Source organism: Saimiri boliviensis, chromosome 2 (assembly GCF_048565385.1).
Source record: "Saimiri boliviensis isolate mSaiBol1 chromosome 2, mSaiBol1.pri, whole genome shotgun sequence".
In the NCBI taxonomy this organism is placed as follows: domain Eukaryota; kingdom Metazoa; phylum Chordata; class Mammalia; order Primates; family Cebidae; genus Saimiri; species Saimiri boliviensis.
The window spans coordinates 51,714,729-51,731,061 of NC_133450.1; the positions used below are offsets into that span (position 1 = coordinate 51,714,729).

General features: G+C 46.6%; 1 protein-coding gene and 1 long non-coding RNA gene across 2 annotated transcripts in view; one reads left to right on the forward strand and one right to left on the reverse strand.

Annotated features, from left to right (window-relative positions):
* Positions 1-10,829, reverse strand: part of LOC141583564 (uncharacterized) — a 46,162-nt gene extending 35,333 nt beyond the window's left edge. Inside the window, exon 1 of the long non-coding RNA XR_012516220.1 lies at positions 10,717-10,829. This is a non-coding gene — a long non-coding RNA (uncharacterized LOC141583564). The remainder of the gene's footprint in view (positions 1-10,716) is intronic.
* A 128-nt stretch (positions 10,830-10,957) lies between these two features.
* On the forward strand, positions 10,958-15,322 carry FOXG1 (forkhead box G1). The gene is made up of 2 exons (XM_010334975.3): positions 10,958-11,591; positions 12,755-15,322. Exon 2 carries the CDS (start codon positions 12,918-12,920, stop codon positions 14,394-14,396), a length of 1,479 nt encoding a protein of 492 aa, XP_010333277.3. The 5' UTR covers positions 10,958-11,591; positions 12,755-12,917; the 3' UTR covers positions 14,397-15,322.
* Positions 15,323-16,333: the final 1,011 nt, after the last annotated feature.

The following is a 16,333-nucleotide window of genomic DNA, read 5'->3' on the forward strand; positions in this document are numbered from 1 at the left end:
CCCACTGCTCAGTAAACTCTTCCACAGCTTCATTGCTACTGTTGAGCCTTATGATCACTAGATGTCGCTGCTGCCGTTTGAATGAGATTTTCTTCCTGCTTCACCCCCAAAATTTTTTCTAAAGATTGTTATGGTTTTTAAAGTTATATTTTGGTGGTGATGATGGTGGTGCTGGGAATTTGATGAATGAATGCTATTGTATATATTAATAATTTCAGATCACTTATTTTTCAGATTAAGAAAAAACTGGAAAGATGAAGTAAGTTGCCTAAGGATCCATAGAAAAGAATGCTAGAGCCAGAGTCAGGAAAACAGTTCACATGTCTACACTTCACCAGCTTTTAAGAAGCAAACACGTTCCAGCTTTGAACAATTAAGCCATTCACCTTTTTAAATCAAAACCCACTGGATAATATTTATCACACTTTAAGTCAGTTTCACTTTGCATTGCCCCTGATGGTCTTCTCCTCGGACAGTAGGTACACATGAATCTTGAGGGCAGGTGACTTTCCCAAGCTAGATTTACTAGATAGAGTAAGAAGGCTAACAGAAGTTCATCATCCAAGTTAAGGTTATTCCTTGCTGCAGAGAATCTCCCCCGAGGGAAAAAATGTCAACAAGCTCAGGAGAGTCTCCCCCCATAAAGTTACTAAAACTAAGCAAACATACACAGCACCCACACATAATCCAATACAGAGGGCATCTCCAATACAGCTTTCCCTGTTAATAGAAAGAAAGCCAGTGGAGTTTTCTTCAGAAGCCTGGAGGTACAAAGGCACAGACGGACTGTGAGGGCAATCCTCAACTGCTTCCACCGACCAAGGAGAGGAGAAAGAAAGACATGACCAGGAAAAAAAAAAAAAGAAAAGAAAGAAAAGAAAGAAAGAAAGAAAGAAAGAAAGAAAGAAAGAAAGAAAAAAGGCAAGTTAACTGAGACAGGCAACTAAGCTACGCTGAAGCTTCCAGATAGTTCTGCTGTCCAGGGAACACCAGAAATTCACCACCCTGCTTGATGGATTGGCAGGCAAGAGAAAGGGGGAAACTTCACACACTGGGCTCAAAGTTGTTGGACCCCTTTTCCAGTCCCCATCTCAAGAAAAGAAGAAGGGGGCAGGGAGGAATGGACGTGCCCTGAAAAGAAAAGAAAAATGAGCCAACATTGCGGCCAGCCTTGGGAAAATCTCCACAGATGAGCATTTTTTGTTGCGTTAAGTGGCCGGCATTAGCAGCCTAAACACGTAGGGGAAGGCTAACATCGCCGTTAATATAATGCGGGAGAGGAATGATAGACCTGGGAGTTGAGAGTGGAAGCGCTAGTTTTACATAAAACAAAACCAAAAAAATACATTTCTGAGGACTTAAGCTCCTAGGGCGTTGGGTGGAGTGACAATTTGGGGAACGCCTCCATCCATAGAGGAAGCATGCATGGGGCATCAGTTTCAGAGGCTTGTTTTTAAAATATATGTTTATTTCAGCTGCCTTAGAAGTAATTTCACAGTCTGAAAAATCGCTTCTTAGACCGTGGTTCTGAGGTCGTCTCTGGGAGGGAGAAGAATCATCTCTGAGATGTCTCTTTCGAACTCCAGCATTGGGATTAAGAACTGACAATTAAGGAGGTTCTGGAAGTCAGAATGAAAATGGTCACCTCCACCACCCTCACTCTGCTTCATTTCTCTCACACTTGGGGAGGTAGATGAGATATAGTTATGTCACACAGAGAGAGTAAAGGAGATGGGGAAAGGGAGAGGGAGAGAGAGGAAAGAGAAAAGGGAAGGAAAAGCAAGGAAGAAAGGGAGGGAAGGAAGGAGGGAGGGGACTGTAAGGAAAATTAGAAGAAATGAAACCCAATTGAAGTCCTATTATTAACACCTTTTTTTTTTTTTCCCCAAAACTAAATCAACTCTCTGGTACCTTCCTAGCCTTTCTAGGAAATCTTCAGCTTGAACAATATTCTAAGTGCCCCAAGGCAATAAAAACAAAACTTTGGATGAATAGGGCGGGGAGACATTCCTGGAGGGCAGGCGCGGGGCTCACAGCAGAGTCTGCAGTACTGGTGTTAAGGAGACTTTGAGCGCTCGAATTCTGTTGGTAAATTTCTTCTCAAAGCCCCACATTCCCTTGTTTAGCATCTCCCTTCTCCAAGAATTACTTGAGAGGATGAACTCGGCAATGGTTGGCTTTTCCGCGTGAAGAGCCGATAGGATCCACCAAGACTAAAATCCAAAGTAGGCTCCCGGTGCTTCCGAGTACAACCTCAAATTCTCTGGCACACTGCCCAAGTTTCTTGAAACTCGGAGACTCAGCTCAGTGTAAAAACTTGGGGTTTCTCCTGGGTCGGTCTCCGTAACCACAGGGGGACCCCTGCAAACATGGCCTCCTCTTTAATACCTTTGTAACTCAGTTCTTCAAGCAACCCACCTAGGAGAATGAAAGGACTCACTGGGCTCCAAGAACTGAGTAGATGATTAAATAAAGCCGGGACCTCAGATCTTCGCGCTTGGGGTGGGGAGTAGGGGCGCTGGGGAAAAGTCGGGAGTAGCCCCCGCGATACCAACTGGTGGCCGGAGGCCGGGGCGAGGGGAAGCACTGGAATGTGGCGATGCCTCCACCAGCCGTCACTTTGTGAGCCCCCAAGTCAGGCTGCTCTAGACCACTGTGGATGAAAGTGGATTGTCTCTCCAGAACCAAATATTCCCTGATCAGCTTCCCCAGCGCCCTCACGCTTTCCTGGGAGAGCACGGCGCTGCTGGAGACGCGGCGCTTCTGTCAATTGCACAGAGCAATTACTAAGAAAATATTGTGACGAGGTTGTAGGGTAGAAGGGGACGAGAGCGGTAAGGGAGGGGGAGTTAGTTAGGAGAGCAATTTCCACAGGAATATTGACTTTGATTCCCGGGTCACCGCGGAAAAAGGGGTTCTGAGCTTCAGAGCTCTTCCTCTAGGTGGCGGACTTTGGCACCAAACCGCGGCTAGATGAGCGCTGACTTCAAACACAGGATTAAGCTTCTTGCTGGTTAAAAATAATAACAGTAATAATATAGAGTTGTGGGGCTGCTTTTTTCCCCTTTTGGATATTTATTTATTGCAGGGAAAAGTCATTGATTTTCCTAAGCAAACTGTGTTTCTCCTTCACTTGGTGGAAAATAAAAACTGTTTGAATAAATAAGTTATTTCTGAACATTTTGTTGTCAAAGTGTTAAATGTTCCCGTCATTTTTATTCAAACACTAACATGATTACAGCCAATTATATATTCACCAGTGTTCTTTATTTTAGAGTAATTGTACTTGTCACTAATAAAACAGAGGCATAATGGATCGCTACTGTTCTAGATTTTCAAGCAATTTTGTGTAATTTGATTGAATTATACATCTTATCTGCTACTTTTTTATTTTTATATTTGGGGATCTTATTTTCTTGAAAATTGCAGCTCTATGCTTGTTTTGTTGTTTCTCCAGTAACGTACACTTCGGTAACACTGATAAATAGAAAGAGTCCCTTCGAAATGTCAAAAATCAGTTGTTTTTCTTCCACACCCCCTCCCTGCACTTCAGCTTGGAGAAGACCTGAACTCTGCGCAGCAAGGGAGTCTGAGCCAGTGAGTGCGCTTCCTAAAAAAGTTCAACGTCAAGATAAATTCCCCATTGGCCCCAAAGGTAGTCACCTCCCTGCCTTAAGTCTTTGTCTCTTTCCTGTAATGATACTGTTGGGTGTCTGGGGCTTCAAACGTGCTAAGACAAGTAGACTACGGATTCAGTTCATGTGCAATATGTATCAAGGGAAAGAATATATGCGGCGCAGCTAAAAGATAAACTGTATATATTACTCCAATTACACAAGCCCCAAAGGGCCTACCTACCAAGCCACCCACCCCTTGCCAATTAAAACAATTATCTGTTTGCCTATGTTCTTTTGGTTCCAAATATACGGAAAGGACTGGGATCAATACTTCGTCCCCCTCACCTCTTTTTTAAAATGATTTCCATCATTGTTTTTAAAAGATAGGGGGAAAGATGCACACATCTTCCCATTGTTCACATAGCAGAACAATCAAGAAATAAATGTGACAGCAAGCAGACAGACGTTATGATCTTAAGGGATCATCTCCAAAACTGAAGGAGCAGAGAATGTGTAATTCTTTTCCCAGTAAGTACTTCCAGTTCCTAGAACAGGACTCAAACGTCCCGATAGGAGCTGCAGCTGCGAGATGGAGCCAAAGGCTCTGACAAGTGGCTGGTGTATGACCCAGTATTTATCAATAACAACAACAAAATCAAATGAAACCAAGGATGGAGATTTTGAACTGCTTCTGAAGCCCTGGCGTGGATATGCACGTGAGCAGGGAAAAAGTCGCTGGAGATGAGTTGATTCCACTTGTCCGCCCTGGGGAGCAATCCTGGGGCAAAATCCAGTGCTAATTGATACCAACCAGCCAAACTATCAGCTGTAAATGTTCAAGGGGACAAAGAATAAGCAGTGTGTACTAAAGATACTCCAAGTATTTTTTTCAAGTAAATAGGGACGTGTAATCAGTAGCGTGCATATGCATATAAATAGGAAAAGAGAATTATTTTTAACTAATTAGGAAAATAATGTTTCATGTGTAATTCCAGACTTCTCTAGTGTTTCCCACCCTCCAACTGTTTTGTGATTGGGACTTCTTCTAGGAAAACTTGCGGGCCCTGTTTTGTGTTTCGAGCGGGAGAACAGGACACTCAGCTCAAATAGAGGCTGTTCTCTCTTCTTTCGTAGTGTTTATTCTAAGGCCACAAGGAAAGACGGACAAGGCAGCGGTGTGAGCTTGGTGTCTTGCACTGCGGGCAGCCGAGGAGGCCCAAGTTGGGACAGCTCCGGAGCGAGCTCGGTGCCCCTCAGCTGGGGGAGAGCGCGCGGCAGCCGCCTGCCAGACCCACAGGCTGCTCTCCAAAGGAGCTGGGCTTTTTCAGCGTTTCTATTTCCTTGTAGCCTCCTCTATCTTATCTAACAAGCTCAGGCTCCGGGAGAAAAGAAGAGGGTGAGAAAAAAAAAAAAAAAAAAAAAAGGAAAAAGAAAAAGAAAAACTCTTCACCGCGGTGATTCATAGTTCACAGGCTCGGGAGCCAAACTTGCCGACCCAGCTTTTTTCTCGAACGTTACTTTCTCTCCTGCGTGCCTTAGGACAAATCCAGAAGGAAGATACTAAAATTGGTGAAGAAGAATATAGGGTTGTTTTAAAAATAAAAGTAACCCTCCCCCCAATACCCACACCTTTGATGTTGTTGATTCTGACACAAAGGAGTGGAAGGAGTGGAGTTGTTTTGTTTACACAAGATAACGGTAACTCGCTCCTGATACCGCTCTACCAGTAGCTTAGTCTGTCCTCCGCTCTCCTCCCCGCATACGACTCCTTCCAAAGAGCGGGAGAGAAATACGGGTATGACTGTTCTCCCCGACTGGGTTCAATACCCATTATGTGCAATTGAATATTTGAATTCACATCACCTGCATGCACCTCAGTCTTTTAACTCTGAGATGTTTCGAGCCTTATAGAAATACAAGCTCCAAACCTTTAACTGTTTTCTATTTCCCCGCGTTTACCGTGGCAGATGACCTCTTAGCCCAAAATTATTGATATGTATGTGTATCTGGTCTGATGTGCCAAAAAACGAGATACTTAGGCTGAAAAGCTAACTTTAAGGGGTGGGGGACCTCTGGAGAGATGACGCCTAGAATCAAGGCCTCTGGCTCGATTGCGCTCGGCAAGCCTCTGCAACAAAGGAGCGCAGGGCGAGCTCGCGGGTAAGCGTAGGGAGCAGCCAGCGCGCAGACCTGGGAGCCCCAGCTCCGCGATGCTCCTCAAAGGAAACCCTCGCAGTTAAAACCTCAAGGGGGTGGGCAGCGGAGGGAGAAGGGCTGGACCTTTTGAGTAACGCTGCTCCAACAGATTTTCCCTGGCTTGGGTGCGGCGGGGGCGGGGGGTGCTGGTGGGGTGGGAAGACCTACCGGAACCGACACCGGAGAGTGAGAGCCAAGTGGGTGTAAGATGAGCACAAAGTAAAAATTTGCCCATTGGTTTGTCCACTCAGGTTTTTTGAAAGAAAGCAGATAAATTTGATTAGTAGATATGACTTTCCCCACGCGAAGGGAGACTTTGGGGTGAAGGGTTCTCTGCGTGCCTCCTTGGCTTGCTTACACACTTAGGAAGTTTTCCCTCCTCTCATTTTTTCAGACCTTCAGTGGGTGCAAGCATTTCCTATAAGATACTTATTAATCTCTTACAAGGACATTGAACTGTTCGGAGTGTTTTTCGTGTACATTAAACTATTGAGCGGTGACTAGTTCAAAGGTGACCAGCTAATAATTGCGGGGGAGTCACACCTTTCCATCTTTTCTCACACAACTCGTATCTGGGGGACCATTTGGAGGTGTGCTTCAAAACAGAAGTCTTGGTTCACCGCTCCCCTCCCCCACCCACACACAGGCACACAGGTTCTCAGAAAGGTTCTATAACACTTCCCGAAGTAGATTGAGGCTTCTATTAGAAATCGCATTGAAGCACCAACTAATTAAGAACAGTTAGGGGATACTTAGGAGCTCCGACTCTTAAGAGGTCAGCATTTTTAGCCCTATAAGTTTTTCTTTCAGCTCGATATGTATTTATAAAGCTGTTTTCCTTTTTCTCTTTCAGTGCCCCACTGATGGACAATTCAAGGTAGTATTGTTTCGTGGACTGGCTTTTGCCAAGTCTCACTTTCTCCCTTATGGGATAGAGCTGGGGGTTAAAACTAAGGACCTGAGCTCTAGCCTCCTTCATTCTAGTTCACCAACACCCGTTCAACTCTTTGTTTTGTTATTATTGTTTGTTTGTTTGTTGAGCTTCCCTTGTCTCCTTTGAAGCACTGACTGCACCATTTCCTTTGGCAACTAGAGGAAAAATAGGAATTGGCCTCTCAGGGGCACTTCCCCAGTGTAGGACCATTTCTCACAACTAGATCAGATCTAAAAATGAAACAGATCTGTCCACACACTATCAGGGACTCAAGTCCTTCAGCAAATCACTTACCCTCTGGAGGGCACTGGCAAGTAATGAGAAACAAGTGAAAGGGTAGTGGACATTATGTTTACAATGTTTACAAGACGCTGTACAGAGTATTCGACTGAGAAGTTTTTCCAGAGACTAAAGGTCCCTTGGGCCTCTGGTGGTGTTTAACCGCGGATCTTTCCGCGCCTGATTCTTCTTTGGGTAATGTCGGGACAAAGCTTCTCCCATGCACATTTTGCTGATGATCACGGGGACTTTTCTCTTGGCTGCGGAAGTACTTGGCTTCAGAGAGCCTGGAACACCTGGCAGCTCACAGAGACTTTCCTGGAGAATCTTAGGGGTCTCTGTCAAGGCCTTCTCCTCATCCTGGTCCTCTTCCTCCTCCTGCTCCTCTTCTTCACCTTGGACTTTCTCGCTTTTGAAGTGGCTCCCTAGCTTATACAAGCTAAACATTTCCACTCTCATATACGAGGCTCTCCCATAGATATTTTTTACTCGAAGTTCTCAAGCAAAATTGCCGGTGCCACAATGTTATGATGGAAGGATGCTGAAATGACAGGCCTAGTAGACGCTTGTCTTAATCATCGGCTTCTTAATTTAGTTTTAGTGCTGTGTGTGTGTGAGTGTGTGTGTACACACACTTGAAAATGTGCGCGCCCCCGGGGACGTTGAGGGTGCGCGCGCGCTGAGAGCAGCCGCTGACAACCTGCAGCTCCCTAATGAGTGATGAGGCAGGGCTGCTGCAGGAAAGTAACACTTCCCTGGTGTGAAGACCTCTTACTGAGAAGTTTAGTTCACTACTGTTCTCGCAAACCTAATCGTATAACCTGTAACCAAAACCCACGGAACAAGGATACAACACGCTAAAGAGTAACTTCTAATCACTAAATGTTAGCACCATTACCTGCTGTTAGGAAGATATTACAGACGAGTTGGCTCCAGAGAGGGCAGACCTTGCTTACCACAGGATCTCTGGAAATACCTTGATGCCTCTGCATAGGATCCCCTCACTCCCAAACGTCACAAGGTCAGAAATTCTCTGTGCATCTGCAGGAAGAGAGCTTTAGCTAGAGTTTGGTGCTGGGTGCCACTCCAAGGACACCCTGTCCAGGGAGTGGACAGCAGGGTGGATTTTGGGTAAGTGGGGCCCACCCTCCTTTAACCAGCAGGTAGCAAGAAGAAAAGAGGCAAATCACTGACCAAAAATGGGAAACAGGCCCTAAGGAAGACTTAAATGACACCGCCAAAAGGAAAAATGAAATGTTCTGCTCCCTACTCAAATGAAGTATGCTGTGGAGCCTTGGTTATTAATTAAAACTCCAGAAGGAATAATCTAATTCATTTCCTAAGCAATTCTTCCCTTGGAGCTGCTCACTCTTTACAGGGCCTGACCTCTTTGGGGGAGATGGGGGACTGCAGACAGAGCAAGAGAAGTTTACTGTGACATATACCAGAAAATTACATTTACTCTGACTTCTGTTTTTATTCATTAATACTACACATACACATTTGTAGATGCCTGTGTGAGGGATCAAGATTAGATTGATCATGAGAAAAAAAATTAGAATGATAAAGAATTTGTTTCAGGTCTCAGACAACTGATTCCCTCTGTCTTCTGAAGGTAATCACAGGGACAGAAGGGGGCTGGTTTCAAGTGCTTTGGGAAGAGGCCCAAGTTGGACAGAGGCAGGCCTTCAAATCCAATTTGCACCCAAATTGACAGGTAGGATATACATCCAGAGACTTTCAACTTGCACAATACTATGTCCAGGACCCCCCTCCCCCTCCATGTCAGCTAGTAGCAGTTCTTTTAAAAAGGTAAACAGGGGCTGCTGAGTAAACAGTGCATGTTTTGTTGAATAAGCTATATATACATATATAGATATACACATATGTGTATATATACATATATATTTATCACCCTATCTCAACATAAAGTGCAATTGAAATTATTAAAAGGAATTAAAACTCACTTCTTGCCAGATTACAAATTTGTCATTAGAAAGAACAAATTTTAAAATATTAAACCATGTACTATTTATTCCTATAATAATATCCTTTTTTGAGAGACTTGTATTCATGCAATCCTTACACTATATAACACATTCTTAATTTGAATGCAAAACATTTTCCCAGTTAATATGAGCTCCTGGTATGTAAAATCAGATTATTACAGTGCTCATTAGCAAACCCCAGTTTTTGCTATTTGAAAGTAAACAGAAGAAAAACTTATTTTCACCTGCTAAAATTCTATAAGGATTACAAAACAATGCACGCTCAGCTTTGACCTAAGAAACACCTTAAAACATTAAAAATTCATCAGTCAGAGTTGGTGTTGTATTGAAGGAATGCTCCTCCAGTTTGCTGCTGAGCTCGGATTTGAATAAAATGTCCAATGTTAACAAACAATACCCACGTTTGGCACTTTGTGTATTAAATTGATCAAACAGATTTTAGGAGGCACAATGCACAATTTGTACAGACCTGATTGAGTTAATATAATATCAGCAAATTTTACATCGAAATGATTCTGTTTCTTTTCTTTGTGTTTAAAACCAGCACAGATTACAAATTTTAATGATCTGAAAATGTTTGGTATACAAAATCATGCTTATTTCAGTATTAGCAAAAACACAAGAAATTTTTCAACACAAACACCCAGCTGTGTCTATTTTAAAAGCAGTTCAATGACAGCTTGCACTTATGAGCATGCAATCAGCTAATTTCGTTTTTTTTTCTTCTGTGTTAATCAACACTTTCCTTCCTGCATATCAGAGTACAAATAGTATAGTTACTCCACATCAGTAAATGTTTACGTAACCTGTCCTTTCCCAAGAATCCGGTTACACCGAATCATTTCACGCTAGACCGACTACGAAAACGTACCGGGCCGTCCACCTCAGAGGGAGCCCTGTGTGCCATTATAAGTGGTGGTGAGAAGGGGGGCTATAGGGGGAGAAATTGGGAGGAGTAGGTGGAGGAATGGAGAGAGGAATGGAGGGAGGGGGGAAGGGGTGGGGGGAGTTAAGGGGGAAGGAGGGAGAAGGAGGGGAGGAGGGAGGAAGGAGAGTTGAGGAAAAGTAGGAAGAACGGGCCTGAGGAGGGGAGTAGAGTGGGAGGAGGAAAAATGAGCAGGAAGGGGAAGGCCCACAGATCTCTCCAGCCGGCAGGCAAAGCCCATTAGCTCACCCGACTCTGCGAGAAATCCAGAGGGTGGAAATCAATGTTTGGGGCCATGTCACTATTAGCACTGATTGTTGGAAACCTTGAATTTTTCCACATGTAAATACAGTTTGTTTTAAAGTGAGAAGATATGTAGGCATAGGAAAAGATACATACATACAATGGAAGGACATTTGAGGTTAGACCAATATTCAAAGCCCCTTTGTGGCACTCCTAATAGATGTATATTTAAAATTCACTAGCTATTTGTAATTATCTATTATTCTCTCCAAAGTTTCCTCCCCCGCCTTCTCTCTCTCTCTCTCTTTCTCAAGACTGGGGGTGGGGAGGACGGAATAACCCCCTATTATCCTAAGCATTCATCAATTGCATTCTTTATGTTACAATTTAACTTTAATATCAAGCATAAGCACCAATTTTCCTTCCTTCGTTTGCTTAAATACCAAATCTGCCAGATATCTTAACTGAGAATTTATCAAAGTGAAGAAATGCTTACGTTTGATAATTATTTACCTTACAGAGGAAGGGAAAAGTGCTTTTCATTTATGCTTCTTCTCCACCTCCCTCTTCTCTGGGGCTACATCCTCCGTAAAATGTGGTATGGTTCGTGCCCAAGTGGGATGAAACAGCCTTTGATCAATGTGCTCCCCACTAAATTCCAATCCCTGGGAAATGCTGGGCCTTAGCCCTGCCCCTGGCCACGGGATCCTTTTAAAGCCCCCGATTCGCAATTTCCCCATTCACTTCAACCTTCAACCGAACCTTCCCAGTTCCAAAGCCCAAGAAGCTGAGACTGCGGGATCGACGTTCCCAAGACTCCCTGGTGCTTTCCAGCAGCACTCAGGGTGGGCAAGCGCTGGCTTCAGTATACTGTTATTTCAGGAATGAGGCCCGCACAATATAAAAGCATTTGAGAAACGGAAAGAAAAAAAGAAGGAGTGAAAATAGGAAAGCTTAAAAAAAAAAAAAACAAAAAAAAACCCGGAAAGAAATAAGACGCCCACCCTTATTTTCCCTCCATTGTCAACAAGCAAAACGAAAATATTTCCAGGGTGATCGCTCGCAGCTACCCGCTTCCAATTCGGATTAGAAGCTGAGACTGGAGCAGCAAGGAGAAAACGACATCGAGTCACCCCGCGCGTGAGCGACGTTCTGGAGCAGGAGAGAAGGGAAAGGAAGAGACACACGTATATAGCATGTGTTACCTGATTTATTTCGAGATTGTTTGGTACTGTTTTCTCTCTGGGCACCTCTCATTTCGGAAGGCCATCAGAGGCGCCCACTACTGAGCGGCCCCCGCCCGCCGCAGTAGCACCGGGAGCCCCAGGCCGGGCTTCCTCGCGGCGCCGGAGACCCGAGCTCGCCACCTCCCAGGCCTCAGGAATCGAGTAAGTAACCCCTGTTTGGCCCCGCGCTCCTCTGCCGACTTCCTCCTCCTCATCCCATCGCTCTGAAAGCTCTCCCACACTCTCCTCCCCCGAGGTAAAGGACACCCCCCCCCCCACAGACACACACACACGAGCCAGCGGTGGGCCTCGAATCCCTCCTTATCCAAAGCTGCGCCAGAGTATTACCTACAAAGGGCACAATTTTCCTAAGGGCCCAGAAATGCCAGACCCGGGCCTGCAGGGCCGACTCGGAAAAGTAGTGCCTCTCCTCTCTACCTCCTCCATTTCCTGCCCTCTCCTTGCATCCTCTCCCTGCACGCCCACTCTTCCCACTGCCGCCGCCACCACCACCACCCCTGCTTTCAAAAATAAAATTGGATACAAACTTTAATCGCTAAGGACAAATATTGACGCTCAAACGAAAATGACCCAGTACAATGAGGAGGAAGCCGGAAATGTGAGCTATTGGCCCTAGGAGGGGACTTCGGTGGAGCGGAGCCGGCGGGCTGGAGGGGGTGGCGGGGGCGCAGGGGCGCAGGGGCGCAGGGAAGGGCTGCGGCACCGCGTGCTCCTGCCGGCGTATCCCTACGCGGCTCGGCGCGGCCGCGGGGTCCGAGGCCCGCGGAGAGGGGGAGGCGAGCGCCCGAGGGGGCGGCAGCCGGCGGGCGGGGCGGGGGTGGGTGGGCCCGGCCCCTCCGATTGGTCGACGGCGAAAGAGACGCTCCCGCACGCCGCCGGCTCTGATTGGCCCAGCGGTAGGAAAGGTTAAACCAAAAATTTTTTTACAGCCCTAGTGTGCGCCTGTAGCTCGGAAAATTAATTGTGGCTATAGCCGCCTCGATCGCTGTCTCCCCAGCCTCGCCGCGGCCGCTCCGGGACGCGCCCGCCCGCCGCCCGGCTCTCCCCCCCTTTGGGCTGCTGCTGCTGCTGCTGTGACTGCTGCTGCGAGAGGAGGAGGAGGAGGAGGAAGCAGCGGGGGGGGGGAGCGGGGGGTGGGGGGGAGACCAAGAAGTACAGTTGGGAGCGAGGGAGCTTCACCCCCGGGGCGGTGGTTGTTTCTTTTTTCTTTCTTTCTTTTTTTCTTTTCCTTTTTTTTTTTTTTTTTTTTTTTTTTTTTCTAATTCCTGAGGGGTGGTTGCTGCTTTTGCTACATGACTTGCCAGCGCCCGAGCCTGCGGTCCAACTGCGCTGCTTCCGGAGCGCTCAGTGCCGCCGCTGCCGCCCGCGCCCCCCGCGCCCCGCTCGGCACCCGCCGGTCGCCGCCGCCCGCCGCGCCGCCGTCCCGCTCCCGCGCCGCCGCCGCCGTTTCCCCCCGACGACTGGGTGATGCTGGACATGGGAGATAGGAAAGAGGTGAAAATGATCCCCAAGTCCTCGTTCAGCATCAACAGCCTGGTGCCCGAGGCGGTCCAGAACGACAACCACCACGCGAGCCACGGCCACCACAACAGCCACCACCCCCAGCACCACCACCACCACCACCACCACCACCACCACCCGCCGCCGCCCGCCCCGCAGCCGCCGCCGCCGCCGCCGCAGCAGCAGCCGCCGCCGCCGCCGCCGCCGCCCCCGGCCCCGCAGCCCCCTCAGGCGCGGGGCGCCCCGGCCGCCGACGACGACAAGGGCCCCCAGCAGCTGCTGCTGCCGCCGCCGCCGCCGCCGCCGCCGCCGACCGCCGCCCTGGACGGGGCCAAAGCGGACGGGCTGGGCGGCAAGGGCGAGCCGGGCGGCGGGCCCGGGGAGCTGGCGCCCGTCGGGCCGGACGAGAAGGAGAAGGGCGCCGGCGCCGGGGGGGAGGAGAAGAAGGGGGCGGGCGAGGGCGGCAAGGACGGGGAGGGGGGCAAGGAGGGCGAGAAGAAGAACGGCAAGTACGAGAAGCCGCCGTTCAGCTACAACGCGCTCATCATGATGGCCATCCGGCAGAGCCCCGAGAAGCGGCTGACGCTCAACGGCATCTACGAGTTCATCATGAAGAACTTCCCCTACTACCGCGAGAACAAGCAGGGCTGGCAGAACTCCATCCGCCACAACCTGTCCCTCAACAAGTGCTTCGTGAAGGTGCCGCGCCACTACGACGACCCGGGCAAGGGCAACTACTGGATGCTGGACCCGTCGAGCGACGACGTGTTCATCGGCGGCACCACGGGCAAGCTGCGGCGGCGCTCCACCACGTCGCGGGCCAAGCTGGCCTTCAAGCGCGGCGCGCGCCTCACCTCCACCGGCCTCACCTTCATGGACCGCGCCGGCTCCCTCTACTGGCCCATGTCGCCCTTCCTGTCCCTGCACCACCCCCGCGCCAGCAGCACTTTGAGTTACAACGGCACCACGTCGGCCTACCCCAGCCACCCCATGCCCTACAGCTCCGTGTTGACTCAGAACTCGCTGGGCAACAACCACTCCTTCTCCACGGCCAACGGCCTGAGCGTGGACCGGCTGGTCAACGGGGAGATCCCGTACGCCACGCACCACCTGACGGCCGCCGCGCTCGCCGCCTCCGTGCCCTGCGGCCTGTCGGTGCCCTGCTCCGGGACCTACTCCCTCAACCCCTGCTCCGTCAACCTGCTCGCGGGCCAGACCAGTTACTTTTTCCCCCACGTCCCGCACCCGTCAATGACTTCGCAGAGCAGCACGTCCATGAGCGCCAGGGCCGCGTCCTCCTCCACGTCGCCGCAGGCCCCCTCGACCCTGCCCTGTGAGTCTTTAAGACCCTCTTTGCCAAGTTTTACGACGGGACTGTCCGGGGGACTGTCTGATTATTTCACACATCAAAATCAGGGGTCTTCTTCCAACCCTTTAATACATTAACATCCCTGGGACCAGACTGTAAGTGAACGTTTTACACACATTTGCATTGTAAATGATAATTAAAAAAATAAGTCCAGGTATTTTTTATTAAGCCCCCCCCTCCCATTTCTGTACGTTTGTTCAGTCTCTAGGGTTGTTTATTATTCTAACAAGGTGTGGAGTGTCAGCGAGGTGCAATGTGGGGAGAATACATTGTAGAATATAAGGTTTGGAAGTCAAAATTATAGTAGAATGTGTATCTAAATAGTGACTGCTTTGCCATTTCATTCAAACCTGACAAGTCTATCTCTAAGAGCCGCCAGATTTCCATGTGTGCAGTATTATAAGTTATCATGGATTTACATGGTGGACGCAGACCTTGATAACAACCTAAATTATGGGGAGAGTTTTAAAATGTTAAACTGTAATTTGTATTTAAGAAGCATTCGTAGTAAAGGTGCCCAAGAAATTATTTTGGCCATTTACTGTTTTGTCCTTTTCTTTAAAGAACTGTTTTTTTTTTTTTTCTTTTGTTTACTTTTAGACCAAAGATTGGGTTCTAGAAAATGCACTTGGTATACTAAGTATTAAAACAAACAAAAAGGAAAGTTGTTTCAGTTGGCAACACTGCCCATTCAATTGAATCAGAAGGGGACAAAATTAACGATTGCCTTCAGTTTGTGTTGTGTATATTTTGATGTATGTGGTCACTAACAGGTCACTTTTATTTTTTCTAAATGTAGTGAAATGTTAATACCTATTGTACTTATAGGTAAACCTTGCAAATATGTAACCTGTGTTGCGCAAATGCCGCATAAATTTGAGTGATTGTTAATGTTGTCTTAAAATTTCTTGATTGTGATACTGTGGTCATATGCCCGTGTTTGTCACTTACAAAAATGTTTACTATGAACACACAGAAATAAAAAATAGGCTAAATTCATATATATCTTGATACTTTTGTCTCTTTTATTAAGTAGAGCTAATTTTTTAAAGACCTATCAAGTTATAGGGAATTCAAAGGCTTTTTCAGCCAAACTAAAATTTAAACTGCTCCTTTAATTTGAACTGACTCTAAAAATGAAAATAGTATTTTTCCCTTTGTGAAGGAATTTTACAAGGAGCAGCCTATTTAAACACTAGCTTTAAACAAAGTATAGGCTTTTCAGCTGATACCTGTAAGTTTCTGTGGATATACAGCAAAAAGATATAATTTAATTTTTATGTGCATAGTTGTTTACCCTGTGTTTATTTTCAAATCAGTTAATAGAATGCTTTTTATATATTTTGTTTCAGGTATATTGTTAATAGAGCTTGGCAAATTATAAATAAATATATGTATATGGTTAGATAGAAGTGAATATAATGCACACATATGTAATATGTATAGACACACAGAGCCCTTCAGTTCAGGTACAATTTGCGCTATGAATGCTGCAAACATTTTTGTTTAAATATTTGTATTTATACTTTCGAAGTCAGCATTTATTTTTGTGGCTGTTTACCCACAATGAAAGAGTTCTAATAAAGATGTGCTGAAGTTGCAATATAGATTTTGCTGAAGTGATCACCTGTTGTAATGACTTGCAGATCAATGTTTATATTTTATTTTGAAATTATAACAATTTAGAATTCTAGACATTCAGAAGTAAAATGCCTCTGTTCTTAATTTTCACAATGTAGAGGTATTTCTTTGATTCCCTTTTAAATGTCTGTGTAATTCAATCTAGAAGTTTGTTCCTTTTGCTTAGTCATAATTTTGTTTTAACTTGCCATATGCATATGTATGCATATACTGTATATGTGTATATATGTGAGACAAAATGAAAACATTTTTTGAATTGTTTCAGGCAGCCCGATAGCTATAATTGCAGAAAATAATTAGAAAACCCTAGTAAAAGGTTTAGTAACTAATTGGATCCTGTGGTGAATCTGTGGAGGACAAGTTGTTCATTTGT